Source organism: Miscanthus floridulus, chromosome 4 (assembly GCF_019320115.1).
Source record: "Miscanthus floridulus cultivar M001 chromosome 4, ASM1932011v1, whole genome shotgun sequence".
In the NCBI taxonomy this organism is placed as follows: domain Eukaryota; kingdom Viridiplantae; phylum Streptophyta; class Magnoliopsida; order Poales; family Poaceae; genus Miscanthus; species Miscanthus floridulus.
Genome location: NC_089583.1, coordinates 83,412,063 through 83,427,351, shown reverse-complemented (window position 1 = coordinate 83,427,351; position 15,289 = coordinate 83,412,063). Strand labels below are relative to the sequence as shown.

The following is a 15,289-nucleotide window of genomic DNA, read 5'->3' as shown; positions in this document are numbered from 1 at the left end:
CCCCACCCCCAGCCCAGCCATGCATGAGCCGAGCGAGACATGCTCTGTTGCGCTTTTGCGCGGCCACAATGATGGAGCCGGAGCCATTTTGCACTTTGTTTTTTCGCTTTGGCTGCGGCCGTCTACCGAACCAGATGCTCCGTGCAAGCTTTCACTCACTCACTCACTCCCCCAAATCAAATCAATGCAAACGCCCTCCTCTATCTTTTCTCTTCTTCTTAAACCTTCTTCAAACTCTCCTTGCTAGTACTACTAGGTTTAGTTCGTCCTCTGATTTTGCCCTGTCCTGCTCTACACCGTCTTTACCGGATTCGTATATTCTCTTTGCCGAAGAGGCTTGCAGCAAGAGAACAAGAGCCGCGAGAGCCTCATACACATGGACCGACTCGGCTATACGGGCTCACATGCATATGGTCAGCTTTGCGTGCAACAACCCGCCCACACGGTACACGAGCGGACGTCTCAGCGTCTGCGCCTCTCAAGCAAAAAGGCACGCACGCCAACTCAAGAACACCTGCGTTTTTAATCGTGTCATCTTTGTCTTTGTGCTGCGCGCCGCATCGACCAGACAAAGGCGCCACGCCGCGCATGGAGATCGGAGACACAGCCCGAGCCCGGCTCCAACTCGAAGCAGCAGGCATTGTTTGAGCTCAGCATTCTCTCTCTGTTTCACTGAGAGAGAGAGAGAGAGAGAGAGAGAGAGAGAGAGAGAGAGAGAGAGACAACTGCTGCTCGAAGCAGCAGTCATGGTGTCTGGCAGCAGTGGGCAGGCCCCACGCTGGCTGTGCGGACAAAAGGAAAGCTAGCTGCCTCCAGCTTTCGGAATGTAAGCAGGCTGTAGCACAACCTTTTTGTATACAAGCCCCTTGGCCCGTGCCGATGGCAGCGAAACCATCCAACGGAAGTTCTCAGCTACTGATTCAGATCCTGATCAAAAGTTAGGTGCAGTCTACGGGTACAGGAGGAATGAGCAGCTGGTAGATTGGATCATCGGAGACATTTTTATTCCTTCGATTTACAAGTTACGCAGATAATTACATTACACGGCATCGCAACTGGGAGGTCCAGTCAGTCACCACTTAGCCGCCAGGTAGGTGGCTAGCTAATCCTACACCGCCATGATTCATGAGCATCAGCAGCAGCCGGCAGAGGCATGCTAGCTTAGCTAGCCTCGCGTCCTTATGATGGTGATGGTGCCGCGCCCCGGGGTGTGCAGGCGCGTGAAGCTGGCGACGGCCTTGCCCGAGATGCCCGGCTGGTCCGCGGACACGCGCGGCGCGCACGCGAACTCGCCCACGGGGTGCCGGACGGGGCGCGCCGGCCGCATCAGGATGCGCGCGTTGATGTCCGCCAGCGTCGCGCCGCCGTCCAGGCCGTCGGGCTTGAGCAGCGCGAACGGGCACACCACCCCCGCGGCCGCGGCCGCCTTCCGCCGCTTGTTGCTGCCGCCGTCGCTCTGGCTGCTGCACTCCGCCGCCGCCGCCTGCTCCGACGACGACTCTGCCGGGGACAACACGTACAGCAGCAGCGAATAAAGCGCGGGTTATTAGCTTATAAATTAGCAGTTAGCACGAGTGGAACGACGAATGATGGGATGTCAACTCTCGCCAGGCATTGCTGGCTGTGAGAAATGAGAATTCGCGTGCGCGGCGTGACAGGACGAGACCCGCACCTTCGCGTGTCGCGCGTTTCAGCGAGGTGGCGGACGTGGAGGTCCTCCTCGGCAGCGGAGGGGTCCGCGCCCACGCGGCGCCCTGCCCCTGCCCCTCCAGCTGGAGCTGGAGGTCGACCCCGCCGGCGCGCGGGTCCCCGCGACAGTTGGAGGAGGACGAGCTGGGGAGGTGCTCTGCCTCTGCGGCGGGGGCCTGCTGCTGGAACACCGCTCTCTCCGCTGCCAGTGCCGGCGCGGGACCCGCCGAGAAAATCGAGCTCAAGGGATCATCGCCATCATCGTCATCTGCAGGACAGCAGGCAGGAGAGGTTGATTAGTCAGTTTCATCGGCTGAGTTTAGAATTGGGGAGCGACGAAGAAGATTATGCACACACTTGGCAGTACTTATAATTTACTAGTAGAATCTCGGGCGGCACTAGTACAATCTAAACACGTAGTAGAACCCATATCTGTCTTTTCTTCAAAAGAAGCGCCCTGTCTTGCCTGCCTGTTCTGGCCTTGCAAGTCAGGCGCGGGCATCATGCTCACTTGCATTTCTCGACTCTAATATGCATATTCTAGTACTCCAGTGCGAAGTGAGCACGTAGTCGCCACTATAATACTCATAATGATTTGAACAATGTGCTACCAATCCATGCATCGATCATGCGGGAATCATGGGGCCGTGGGTGACAATTACGTGCCGCTAAACTTCCCGCGGGCCCCACGTTTAACGCTTAGCTCTACGACCTGGCTTGTCCTTTGCCTCTGTCCGACCCACGACCATGGTGATGTACTTGACGCGAGGCGCGGGACCAACAAGACCTAAAACTAACAGGTGCGTACGTTTGCATTGCAGACGACGAAACTCTCGGTCAATTTCAGAGTTCAGAGTGGGAGCGGAGGAGGGTTCGATTCAAACTGGCCGCGGGCGCTCACAGTGGAGGAAGGAGTCGGTGGTGGGGGTGCAGTAGTCCTGCTCGTGCGTGACGCAGCTGGAATTGAAGGCGGCCTGCTTCTGCGGCTGCTGCGCCTTGAGCGGCTCGCCCACGTCGCCGTCGTGGCAGCTCGCGTCCCAGAAGTTCTGCAAACGACACGCGAGGGGTAAGGGGTTTGATGAGCGAGCAGAGTAAATTCAGAGCTGGCTGCTACTGCTAATGCCAGGAGGATTGGCCATGGTCTGTTTGACCCCTCCGCTCGTGTCGTGACCGGTGACGCACCAGGAGAAGGTCGTCCAGCTCGCCGGGGATTGCGGCGGCCACGTCGTTTGCCAACGGCGGCGGGGCGGGCAGCGCCGGCGGCTCCATGCCTGCGGCGACTGCAAAGCCAGGAAACAACCGAAACCGACGAGGATCACCAATAGTCCGGGCAAAGAAAGGTCGTCGGCCAGCAACACACACGAAGAAAAAAGAAACGAGAGAGCTAGCACGCAGGCGTACGTACAGAGCGGGAAGAGGTCGTGGACGTCGGCGGCGAGGAGCCCGAAGCAACCGAACGGCGGCGCCGCTAGCTGCTCCCACCCGAGCACGAAGCCGTCGCCGCCGCCGCCGCTGCTACTGCTGCTGTAGTCGTCGAAGCAGCTGGTGGTCGGACCAGCGGGCGCCATCCCCATCATGTGGAGCGGCCACGCCTGCGGCCTCCCCTCCATCAGCTGCACCTCCCTTTCCATGGCTCGTCGGCCTCGGTGTAGGAGGACGACGTGAGTGTGACTGAGACAGACAGAGTGTGGACCGAGTGAGCGAGCGAGGCTGGGTGGAGTGGAGACAGACAGAGCTTTGGCGTGCTTAAATAGCAGGGCTTTTTCGCCGGGGCGTGAAAAGCAAAAGCGTGCAGCCTACTTAGCATACCTACCGGACTGTACGTACTTTCGTTTACCTTTGCTGGCTGGGGCGACTTGTTGGTCTCGGTCAGTTAAGATAAGAGCCGGGGGAGAGAGGGGGAAAAAAAGATACGGGTGGGGTTGAGTAGTAGACGAGTACAAAGTCCAAGTGAAGCAACGAAAGCAAAAGATGAGGGTGGTTGAGCGCCCGCCGGGGGGCGGCTCTTTCTCGTGATTCGTTATGTTCTTCCCGTGCCGCCGCTTTGTTCTCCTTTCATTTGCTTGAGTCGAGTGAGATCTCCTCTCCTTTCTTTCTTTACGGTTTGTTCGTCGTCGATCGATGTCCCTATTGTTTTACTCTTCTCTCTCTCCCAGTCACCCGATCCGTGCTACAATAATCTGCTTTTGTTTTTCGCGCTGATTCCATCGGCTTGTTCCTGGGCATCACGAATCAGATACCTGTGTGACTGTGGCAATTTCGAAAACTGTCGGCAGAGCGAGGTTCGTCTGCAATTAGCGATTCTTTTAGCGTCTTTTTTCCCCAATCATTTCTTCTCCGGCTCAAAAGTCTCCTCCAATGTGACCTTCGCCGTTTTTGAGAATGACAGTGAGCGGGACTGCGAGTTTGTTTTGCTTACGCCCCCAATTTTTATACGTTTCGTGTCAGTTACGGGTAGGTCAAAGCTCGCTGCAGGCGGCCATTACTGTAGTGAGATCACTGGTCAGAGGGTGAACGGTGAAAAGGGATGGGGCGGACCAGCGGAGCATAGGATCAGGCGATCAGCAGCGGCTTCGTCAGCATTTTTCTCTCCCTCTCCTAGCCGGAGCCGGAGGAGGAAACGCCAGCAGGCACAGCACAGGCCCAGAAATACCTGCTGGCTGCTGCCCCGAAAAGACAGCAACGGTTTTCACTCCCTCGCCTACAGTACATTTCTAAATAATCGACTTCCAATTTGAACTCCACTCTCTATGGTTAAGTTGTAGCAGCACGTGAACATGCCGTTTCCTAGTAGAATTACCGGTTTAAGATGACATTTCTCGCTGAAGCTACTGTTCAGATTCGATCCCAGCGGCTCTTCTTTTCCTCGTCTTTACCTACCCCACAGAAGCCCCTCTTTTTCTAAAGTTTACCGGGAGAAGCAGAGGGTTCGGTGGCCAAACTCGGCTGGGCTAATCGGCCGTGTCCCCTTCCGTTCCCTTTTGCTCGCCTCTCTCCTCTGCTTTGTTTAGGCGGTGGGCCGAATTGTTACAGCCCATCACGTGGCGGGCAGGGTGAGACAAATCCAAGGAAACGGGCTCCACGTAATAAAATCGAGGCCTCAAATTTGTTTGGGGGCGAGGAGAACCCAACAAAAAGCGACCGGGTTACCTACCCGCCCGGGGCCCACAGGGTCATCGGGTCAACGACCAAGAACGGCGAAGAATGACAGCATCAACAGATCCCGTCAAAGTGGATTCTTTCGCCTAGTATGTATTTTACTTTCCACGGTACCTTCACGTAGGTACCTTTTCTGTTCAGATTCAGAATTTGCCTATGCTTATACGAATTACTAGTCTGAAAACAAGATATATTAAAATAATGACATGGTTGCTGCATAAATCTTCGAGTCATAAGTAATCTAGTTGATCGTATACCCTCTATTTCAACACACAGACATACCTTTTGGTCCATGATAATTTCGTGTATACGCAAGAGCTTGCAAATGACGACTCTTGATTAGAGTACTCCGCAATTACATGACATCCACGGAGCAAAATGAGCATAGTTGTTAAAATCTACGATTTTGCTATACGATCTTAACTAAGAGGTATAATTCTACGATCTTAGTCACTATAGTATGTTTCTACATTTTCTATGTTTACGATATTATCTAGTCATCTAATTCAATTTGGATCTAGATACAAGATGTCCAACTACACCCTAAGGTGCATGACAAGATCACTTGGTGAATGACAATATTCCACCCACTCAACATATCACATTTAGCTCAAAGGAGTAAGGGCATGTTTGGGACTGTTTAAAATCAGATCTACGACCCCTCACTGTGAGAAACGAGAAAATCCCGCCAAACACTACGATCCCTCTCACTGCACCAGAATCAATGATTCTTTCCAACGCCGGAGACACAACGACCACGAGATTAAACTAGCGCTCACATTTAATGTACCACGGGTTGGAGGCGATGGTATCGATACCACACCGCATGGTGCCCCCACGCCGCGGTCCCAAACACGCCCTGTGCCAAGCAAAAGCACAACCTGATATGGAAAACTAATGCAAATTCTTCACTTGAATTCTTATACTCCATCCACTCCGAATTATAAGATGTTTTGACTTTTCTAGATACATAGCTTTTGCTATGCACTTAGATATATAGTAAAAATAACGTATTTAGAAAAAAAGTAAAATATCTTATAATTTAAAACAGAGTGAGCAAGATAAGATCCTAACAGCAAATAAAGGGTCTGTTTGGAACGCAATAATTTCACATGAATCACGCAGGAATTTTACATGAAAAACATAGAAATAGGGTAAAAATTTCCAGCATTCCAAACAGTCATCTTGACCAAGATGCCTGCGTAATGTGCAATGGTCTTAGACCGGGCAACACGTCTTTTTATTTTTTTGACAACATGGCAACACCTCTTTGCTTTGCCCATTTGCTAAAACCATTTGGAACCTGATCCCGTCGTGGAAAAGGATACACCAGGGTAGTTCATCCAAGCGGACGACTTCCCTCAATTTCACTGCGCTGCCCTTTTCTCTAAAAAAAAACTTTCGTTTACAGTTTTGTGCTCTGACTGTGTTTTTCATGAACGCGGATCCTTAAACCTAAACATTTTTTGGGTTCATTAGATGACGACATGACGTGCAGAACCTCAGTGACAAAATTGAAGCATGGTGAAAGCTACTCGTACTATTTTCCGCAACAGCACTGCTGCAAAGTCTTGTGTAGGAGTACGTAAAAAACACAGGCTCCTGACCGGTCCCATGCCCGGAGTGCAGGCTCACCATCACCTACTCTACTCTTTTTTTTTTGAACATATCACCTACTCCTACTCTCCTCCTGAGGAGCTTTATCACCTGCCGCCTGCCGGCCGGGCTCCTGAACTGCATTTGGGCCTGGGCCTCGCGTACCGGGCTACCAGCAGCGTACAACACTACTGCTACTCGGACAGTCGCAACAATCTCCTGGAGTCCTGGCAGCGAGCCAGCGACACTGGGAGAGGCCTACACTCTACAATAGCATTTTTTTTTCCGTAAGGCTGTCGGTTCGTTTCACTGAAAAAAATAAACCAAAACCGAGAAAAAAAGACTATTTTAATTAAAAAAATAAGCTGAAAAAAATAAATTATAAGAGAAGCGAATATGTATAAGAAAACTAGCTTCCTTCTCCTTTGGAAAAAAGGACTACAGCGTAACTTCGAGTCTGCGAGAGCACAATGTTGCGCCGAAAAAGACGTACAATTTCAGTGCATACAGTATCTCTGCCTTTTCTCACTTTTCCGTCGCTTTTGGAGCCTGATTGGTGTTTCCCCACCAATCACGCCGAACGAGCCTTATCGTTTCCATTGTACCCATTTGTCTTTTACCTCACTCCGTCTAGACGCCTGATTTCTTACTACTCGTCGTCTTCAATTCTTCATTCTAGTGTAACTTTAAGTGAAGTGACCTTGGCTAACGCTCAAGCTCATAGAATGAGGTCTGTTTGATCCCAAGAGCTAATAATTAAAATTAGCTTTAGTAGATCTATACACTCCAGCTAATCGACATGTTCGCTGGTTGGTTTCTAGATTGATAAGCCTAGCTAGTGCTGGTTTATTGTGAATGAAAAATACTGTTAGCTGGCTGAAACCAACAAACGAGCAGGCTGAATGACTCAATTAATAGCTCAAAATGAACTATATATTACTAAAAACTTATTACCCGGTGCTATTTAGCTAACTAGTACTAGCAGTTATTATTAGATGGAGAGTCCAAATAGGACTTAGCTAATAGCCCCCCCACCCCTAGTAAAAAAACTATTGGGGGAAATATTAGGTGCAAACCACTTTTTCAGTAGAATCATGAACCCCCCCTAAAAACATACTTAGGAGTTAAAAAAACCTAAAACTATGCATATCTATAGTGCATCTATAGATGTACATTGTCACCAAATTTGATATTAAACTCATTTTATATAAAAAAATTCATACAAAAATAACAAATTTCGGGTGCATACAAATTCTCAGAAATTTTGTATACAGCTGAAATTTTTTCTTTTCCTATGATTTTTTCTAGACAGAGTTTGAATCTCAATTTTTGTCTTATACATGTACATTTATAGATGCAATGGATGTACATCATTTCAATTTTTTCGAAAACTCCTTAGTATGTTTTCCTTCGAGTTTTTTCACAATTCCACCAAGATGGTTTGCACCTGATATTTTCCAACTATTGCTCCCTCCATCCTAAAATATAAGGATCTAGAGTTCTAAATTTGTAACAAAATACATGGTATTCTAAATCCTCATCTCTCTCTCTCTCTCTCTCTCTCTCTCTCTCTCTCTCTCTCTCTCTCTCTCTCTCTCTCTCTCCTCTACCCATTTTTGCAAGAAATATTGAGATTCCTTTTAAACTTGGCATCATCTAAAACGATCACCAGTAATAATTAAGAAAAAACAACAAACTACGCCATCCTAACTAGTGAGAGGTAAGGTGATCTTTTGCTAAGTTCTTTATTTTGTCTAAAAATCTCTTCGATACCTTATGTTTTAAGACGGAGGTAGGCTTCCTTTGGCTAGCATAATACCCAAAAAGGCCCTAAGTGAGCTACATGGTTCGGTGCATCTACCATGTTTCTTGACAAACACAAAGTTGGCAACCCCAAAAGCTAAATGATTGATCTCAAGGCAAACATACCACTGAGGTTGCAATTTCACATAACAAATTTGTTTTTTGGCATCTTATTTTGTTACCATCAAACTTTTATATCTAGAGGTGAACAGATATTATTTATATAACGGACATATGTATCCAATTTCATCCCATTAAGCGTTGTTTGGAATGGAGGAATATAAAACAGAGGAATGGGAAAAATAAAGGAAAGGGAAATAGGCATCCTAGCAAAACAGAAGAAAGGAAAAATATAGGAATATGGTAGGAAAGAGTATTTGGAACATAGGAAATCAAAATGAAGGAAAAAACAGTTGAGAGAAAACACTTAGCGCAAAATGATAGATCAAACTACACATCAGTAGTTACTAGGCTCTTTTGATGATTGTGGGACCCATGCACTTACTCATCCACCCGCTTTTAGCAACAGACAACCATGCATCCGATGAGGTTATTTCCGTAGTCACCTCGGGTTTCCACAAAGGAATCAGAAACCAGAGGTTGGAGTAGAGTTTTGCTTTCCCGTGAAACTGCGAAGAAGCTACAATGTTCCATAAGAAAAAAGATATTACTTTCCTGTTGCAAACGCTCTATTGTCCTCCCATTCCTGTGCTTCTATTTCCTTTGATTTTTTTATGAAAATCCTTTGTTCCAAACGCTCCCTAAGCAGGAATTATTCCACCTTATTACAACTCAAACATTTCAAGGCAAACAAAGTAGTCTAAAACCAAATTCCTCTCAAAACCAGTTCTCAATATCGAAGCCATCCAACACGTTTGGCAAGCCCCCACCACAATCACTTGTAGACCCTCACACCATTATAATTGGGATCAAAACCAAAGCTAGTGGGTCCACCTGAATAGAACCTGAAAAGAGATTAGATGGACATTTGTCGACACTAACTTCGTTCCTTGTTATCCAAATAGACCATCGCTGCAGCAGTCAGTAAAATGATTGGAAGTTTTATCTCTCTGAAAATACCAATCATTTAACATGTTTTGGGCCTTTGGAGGTGGATTGATTCCTAGCACCATATGAGCAGTGAGCAGTCAAAGAAAAATGTTGGTTGGTTCTGGGTTTGCTGCAAAAATAGCCTAACATATCCCCATTCCACAATTCATCTTTGCTAAATTACCCTTAGTGAGAATAACCCTTATTTTAAAGAGCCAGAGAAATATTTTTAAACTTCCAAGGGATTCTTAGGCCTCCAATACTTGTGAAATTTAAACCATCACCGACTAAGTAGCTATACAATGAGTTCACTATGAAAAAATACTTATTATGTAGGCTGTATACAAAAACATCGGTAGCCTTTTGATGATTAATATTAATCATCCTTATAGCTAACACTATACAAACACTATTCTTTAGTAAACACATGTGACTTTATTTTTTTTTCGAAAGGCGGCAAGAGCTTTGCCGGATTTTTATTAGATGAGGCACATGTGACTTTATAGCTAACACTATTCTTTTAACTACACAGTTTCGAATCTTATATTGTATATTTGGCATTCAAAACAACTTCAAATGAAAAAATTGTTACCTGCAAAGTTGTATATCTAATCGAGTACTATAACTTTGATGTTGACTTTATATCTATTCGACATTATTAATCATGTCAAATTTGATGTGAGAATTTATATTGAATATTTGGACATGTAAACCATCTCGAATTAAAAAGTTATCAACTAGAAAGTTTTAGATCTCTTTAGACTCTACAATTTTGGTATTTGTCTTAATCCGATATCATATGAAAATGTTATGATTGTTTTATGCAAAACAACTATCACTGCCGGTTGCATGTTGTTTGTGAAGAACAAATAACTTTTAGGGCTGCTATTGTCATCCTATTAGTGGCTATCTTAGTGAAAATTTCAAGGTTCAACAAATAAATCTGTATGTACTGTTGGATTTATTTAGCCTCACTACTTTAAAATAATATGGTTACATATAGTTTCAAAATTTAACCCATGGAGTGTGAGGTCTCCTCTATGGAATTTGTCGAATAGAGCCATGAAATTCTCTTTTATGGTGTTCCAAAAGGCCTGATGAAAATCCATAGAGATGAATGAGCAATTATGTTTTTTTTGCTTTCCGTTCACACAGAAAAAAGGAGGTTATGTTTTTAGCTTCGCTTCATGGTGGTATATAGCCTGTTCGTTTCGTCGTAAACAATCGTGGATTATTTACTGCTGGCTGGTTTGGCTAGTTTGGTGTAAGAAAAAAAATACTATTCCAGCTTATAATCCACGATCGTATACAATCGTATAAACCCGGCCGCCGAACAAGCTGATAAATGGAATCAGCCACCAAACTAAGGTTGGCTATGCACTATCGCAGTGTTGCCGCTTCGATGATTTGACGCCAAAGGGGCAAGGTAGCTAGGCCTTAGAAACCAAATGTAAGAATAGTAGATGGGATGTAAATTGTACTATGTAAATTGTCCTCATAACTAAGTACCGATAGATATAGGCCTTGATTACTTCCTTCCTAAAATTTACTTCCTATCCCATTGAATATTTAGACATATGTATAGAGTATTAAATAAATATAGACTAAAAAAATAACTAATTATACAGTTTGTGACTAATTTACGAGATAAATCTTTTAAGCCTAATTAGCTCATGATTTGACAATATGGTGCTACAGTAACATATGTGCTAATAACGGATTAATTATGCTTAATAAATTCGTCTCACAGATTACTGACGAATTCTGTAATTTATTTTTTTATTAGTATCCGAACACCCCATGCGACACCCCATATGACATCCAACGTGACGTCCAAAGCTTTACACCCTGGATTTAAACAGGGCCATAGTCACCTTTTTGCATGCCACTGTTCTATTTTTAATAAGGCAACCAAAAAAGCACCGCTGCGGAGCAGATAAACCATGGCAAACTTGTACCGCTGAAAAAGGGATACAAAGTTCCGTACCAGTTACCATGCCACGCCATACAAACACTGGCAAAATTAATTTGCACACCTTCATTTGCAGCTTTTACTTAGGTTCTGTTCATGCATGTGAATTTCTTGTACACTATCACTATGACACGCCACGGGTATTTATACTCATTGACTTATTTTGATGTTGCGTATATTGGTTCTGTTCTGTGCCCATTTGATCGTTGAACACTGACAACCGGATGGCGGATCAAACCTTGTACAGCATGCCGATCTCGACTCGCTGTTGCAGCGGCGTCCCCAGCGCCGGCAGTGCGGAGCGACAGATGCCATGCAGGAACTCGTAGAACCCGAGCATGATCTTGTCGAACCACCCGGCGTCCTCGCCCACGTAGAACCTCATCTTACCCCGAACGTGCACCACGACGGCCATCCTCGCCGCCTCCAGACGCGCGGCCTCCTCCGCCCCCGCCTCCGTCGTCGTCTCAAAGTGCCGCCGCAAGGAGCTCGTGACCTGCGCGGTGAGGTCGCCGTCGCCGAGGCTGTCGGCGTACCCGTACTGGACGGTGCAGCCGTACACCCCGTTCGGCCCCAGCCTCCTGACGAGGATCCTCTCCCGCTCGTCCACCTTGGCCACCAGCAGGTACCGCAGGGTGACGAAGACCGTGACCGCGTGCAGCGAGCTCATGTTCTTGATGTAGTGGCCGAGGATGGGGGTGAGCCCGTCCTGGATGTTGCTGTAGAAGAAGCACAGCCCGGGGACCCTCTGCACCTCCGGCCTCGCCAGGAGCTCGCTGAGGCGTTCCACGGTCACCTTGTTCGCCATCTCGTACTCCATCTTCCGTTGCCTGCCGTAATACCAGCCGAACATGACCAGTGCCAGGATGATGGACACTGCAAAGGGGAGCCACCCGCCTTCAGGGATCTTGGTGAAGACTGCACTGACATAAGATCCTTCCATGATGAAGAAAGGCACGAAGTATAGCGCCACAAGGACAGGCGGTGTTCTCCATATAATGATCATCACCAGAGTGAGCATGATTGTGGTTATGAGCATGACCATGATGACCACAACACCTGCAGTAACAGTCATGTATCAGTTCTATTCTGCAGGAACAAAGCAGTTGCGTATCAGCAGATGCAGCATTTTGCAGAATTCACTTACCGAATGCGTTCCCAATCGCATTTCCAGCACCAAAGCCTAGTACCACACTAACGCATAGTACCATGAGGATGTAATTGGTTTCTGGGGAGTAAACCTCCCCTTCTTTGTGCTGGGACGTGTGCACCACCTTAACGCGCGGGAAGTAGTCCACGACAACTGATTGCTTGATGACTGAAAATGTTGCAGATATTAAGGATTGGCTTGCGACGATTGCTGCCAGCGTTGCGATGATGAACATGGGCCAGTAAACAGGGCGAGGGACAAATTTGTAGAATCCGTCACTGAAGTCGTTAACATTGTTGATGAGGTATGCTGTTTGCCCAGCATATGTGAGGACCAGAGAAGGATATATGCTAGACAGAAATGCTATCTGCGAAAACAAGACGTAGCGTTTAACTGACCATATCAGGAACAGTTCACAAGGAAAGGACCTCAAGGTTGCAATTTTGATGAAAAATAACCTGAATACCCTTCTTACTGAAGTGGCCAAGATCTGCAAACATAGCTTCAGCACCTGTACGCATGAAGGATTCGTGGTTATGTTGATGTTGCATCATATTTGATGGGTCAAAACTCAAAAGCATGGCGGTGTAAAGTTGTTACCTGTGATGCATAGAACAGTTCCACCGAGCATGCGCCACCCTTCCTTTTTATTTCTCAGGAAGAAGCGAACAATATAATGAGGTGAGATGGCTTTGAAGATGCCGGGATAGTAATGAACAATGCTATACAAGCCGATGATTGGAGTGGTGAGAGTCCATGCTGCCATGATTGGTGAAAACAGAAAGCTCACTTTTGAGGTCCCATACTTTTGCAGTAAGAATAAGCCGATAAGGATCACAGCAGACAGAGCTTCCACTACAGCTGGGAGATTGAAAGGAAGGATCAGTCTATTAGCAATACCCGTGTCAGAAGATTGTTGTCGTTACTCCTTGGTTACGGCTGTCAAACCACTTACCGTTGCTGACAGAAGGAAATGGCCCTCTTAGCCCTTCGATCGCTGATAATACTGAAATGAAAAGAGGTAAAGAGTGAAATGACAGATATAACTGGGATCACAAAAAAAGACTATCTTAAGCATAGGGACAAACCTGAAATAGCAGGAGTGAGTATGCCATCCCCAATGAGCATGCACATGCCCAGTATTGCCATGAACAGCAGTGCCCTTCTGGCTGTAATGCTTCGCTCAAAGAACTTCCCCAGCCAGCTAGGCCTTCCAGATCTTGCAGACTGATTCTGAAGTAGAGTCTCTTCTTCCGAATAAACTTTTTTGGAAGGAAGTATGCCTATATCAGCATGCCTACACAACAAAGAGTACATGGCAAATGTACCTCCTACAGAAAAAATGCTCTTATTAGTGTGTTACAAAGTAATATTCGATCTGCCCATGTAAAGAGAAGTCTTCTCTAGAAACTACAGCCCCACCTCTGTCAGGCCTTTCAGTTCAGTTCGTCAAATATATACAACAGAGATGAAAGTGATCTAAGATAGATGTAAGGTCCAAGATATCAAGAACTAATGTTTCTTCCAACATGGCCACAAACTGAAAAAGAAGAAAGGCAGCATGGGCACGGTAGTTACTTACCTTCACCATGATCGTCGGCATTAAGGGCTATGCCTACATACTTGACCACACCAATCAAAGTAAGAGTCCAAAACATTATGCTGTATAACCCCATGTAGTCATCTTTTGTAGGAGATGACAAGTTCATCGAGGGGTAAACGTAGAGGGGAGATGTGACGAGGCCACCAAACACAACGCCGAGAGTCTTGTAAGCAAGGACTAGGTCTCTGCGAAAATTGCCACCCTGCTCATAGTTGAGGGAAGACATTAGTATTAATCAACCAGCTGAAAGATAACAACCTAACTTTCTTCTTGGAAAGGCGAATAAGAGAGATGCACATATTGCACTACTGCACCACAGCGATCATATAAAGCAAGCAGCTATCTGTATGCGTAGCTAATAACTGGAGTCAACGTCAACCAAGCATGTTGCCCAAGTGGAAACGTGTGGGGCTCATGATAATGATGAACAAGTTTGGTGGCTTTAGTGCTACAGCAAATGTCACATCGTGAATACAATTTGGTCAAGGCAACACAATCATGCAAGACTTTTCCTTAGGTCCAGTTTAGTTGCAAAAAATTTTGCAAAATTTTTCAAGATTCCCCGTCACATCGAATCTTTGAACGCATGTATGAAGCATTAAATATAAATAAAAAATAAAACTAATTACACAGTTTAGACAAAATCCACGAGACGAATCTTTTAAGCCTAATTAAACTATGATTAGACACTAATTACCAAATAACAACGAAAACCGCTACAGTAGTATTTTGCCAAATTTTTTGGTATCTAAACGAGGCCTTAAGGCAAACGGAAGAAGAAGAAAAAAAAATCAGAGCCTTGAAAGAGGCACAGGTTCTGAATCGGTACATACTAGTACAAACATAGCCATGCAGAGAAGGAGGAGGCAGAGCACCGGAGATCACTGGCGCTAGAGGGCTGCGCGGACAGCGATTGGCTGATTGGCTGCTGCGCTCGGACGGATAGGGCAAAGCGGGGCGGTGTTATTAGGCTCTATTTGGATGTCCTAATAAAAATGAGAATGAGGTAGTAAAATGAGAATAAGATCTAAACACTTGGATTATACAATTAGATTCTACAGTAGAATCCAACTATCTATCCAAAACCTACTATTTGGAGATTTCATTGTATAAAAGTAATAATCATTATGATATTGAGACCCAAACACCCTTTTATTTTAATCCAGAATCCAAATTCTACATTAACTTCTAGAATCCAGAATCTCACTATCAGAATGACAACCAAGCATGCCGTTAGTCAAGTCCTTGATTAAGAGGTCTAGTCGCA

General features: G+C 45.9%; 2 protein-coding genes across 2 annotated transcripts; both read right to left on the bottom strand.

The window, feature by feature from the left end:
* Window positions 1–988: 988 nt before the first annotated feature.
* Window positions 989–3,393, bottom strand: LOC136551889 (uncharacterized). Its single transcript, XM_066543422.1, has 5 exons — window positions 3,095–3,393; window positions 2,872–2,969; window positions 2,591–2,735; window positions 1,673–1,957; window positions 989–1,500 (listed from the first exon to the last, which is right to left on the bottom strand). The coding sequence occupies exons 1-5, from the start codon at window positions 3,318–3,320 to the stop codon at window positions 1,166–1,168; spliced, it is 1,089 nt and encodes a 362-aa protein (XP_066399519.1). The 5' UTR covers window positions 3,321–3,393; the 3' UTR covers window positions 989–1,165.
* Window positions 3,394–11,223: 7,830 nt separating this feature from the next.
* Window positions 11,224–14,328, bottom strand: LOC136551888 (probable potassium transporter 17). Its single transcript, XM_066543421.1, has 7 exons — window positions 14,002–14,328; window positions 13,508–13,750; window positions 13,375–13,425; window positions 13,020–13,280; window positions 12,878–12,930; window positions 12,417–12,786; window positions 11,224–12,328 (listed from the first exon to the last, which is right to left on the bottom strand). The coding sequence occupies exons 1-7, from the start codon at window positions 14,246–14,248 to the stop codon at window positions 11,502–11,504; spliced, it is 2,052 nt and encodes a 683-aa protein (XP_066399518.1). The 5' UTR covers window positions 14,249–14,328; the 3' UTR covers window positions 11,224–11,501.
* Between the last annotated feature and the right edge of the window lie 961 nt (window positions 14,329–15,289).

Excerpts from the sequence above, each read along its gene's own strand:
- LOC136551888 (XM_066543421.1), bottom strand. The coding sequence starts at position 14,248 with ATGTCTTCCCTCAACTATGAGCAGGGTGGCAATTTTCGCAGAGACCTA. Across the intron at positions 13,751-14,001 it reads TGCCGACGATCATGGTGAAG|GAGGTACATTTGCCATGTAC; the intron begins GTAAGTAACTAC and ends TTTTTTCTGTAG. Across the intron at positions 13,281-13,374 it reads ATTTCCTTCTGTCAGCAACG|CTGTAGTGGAAGCTCTGTCT; the intron begins GTAAGTGGTTTG and ends TCAATCTCCCAG.
- LOC136551889 (XM_066543422.1), bottom strand. The coding sequence starts at position 3,320 with ATGGAAAGGGAGGTGCAGCTGATGGAGGGGAGGCCGCAGGCGTGGCCG. Across the intron at positions 1,958-2,590 it reads CACCGACTCCTTCCTCCACT|ATGACGATGATGGCGATGAT; the intron begins GTGAGCGCCCGC and ends GCTGTCCTGCAG. Across the intron at positions 1,501-1,672 it reads GAAACGCGCGACACGCGAAG|AGTCGTCGTCGGAGCAGGCG; the intron begins GTGCGGGTCTCG and ends TGTCCCCGGCAG.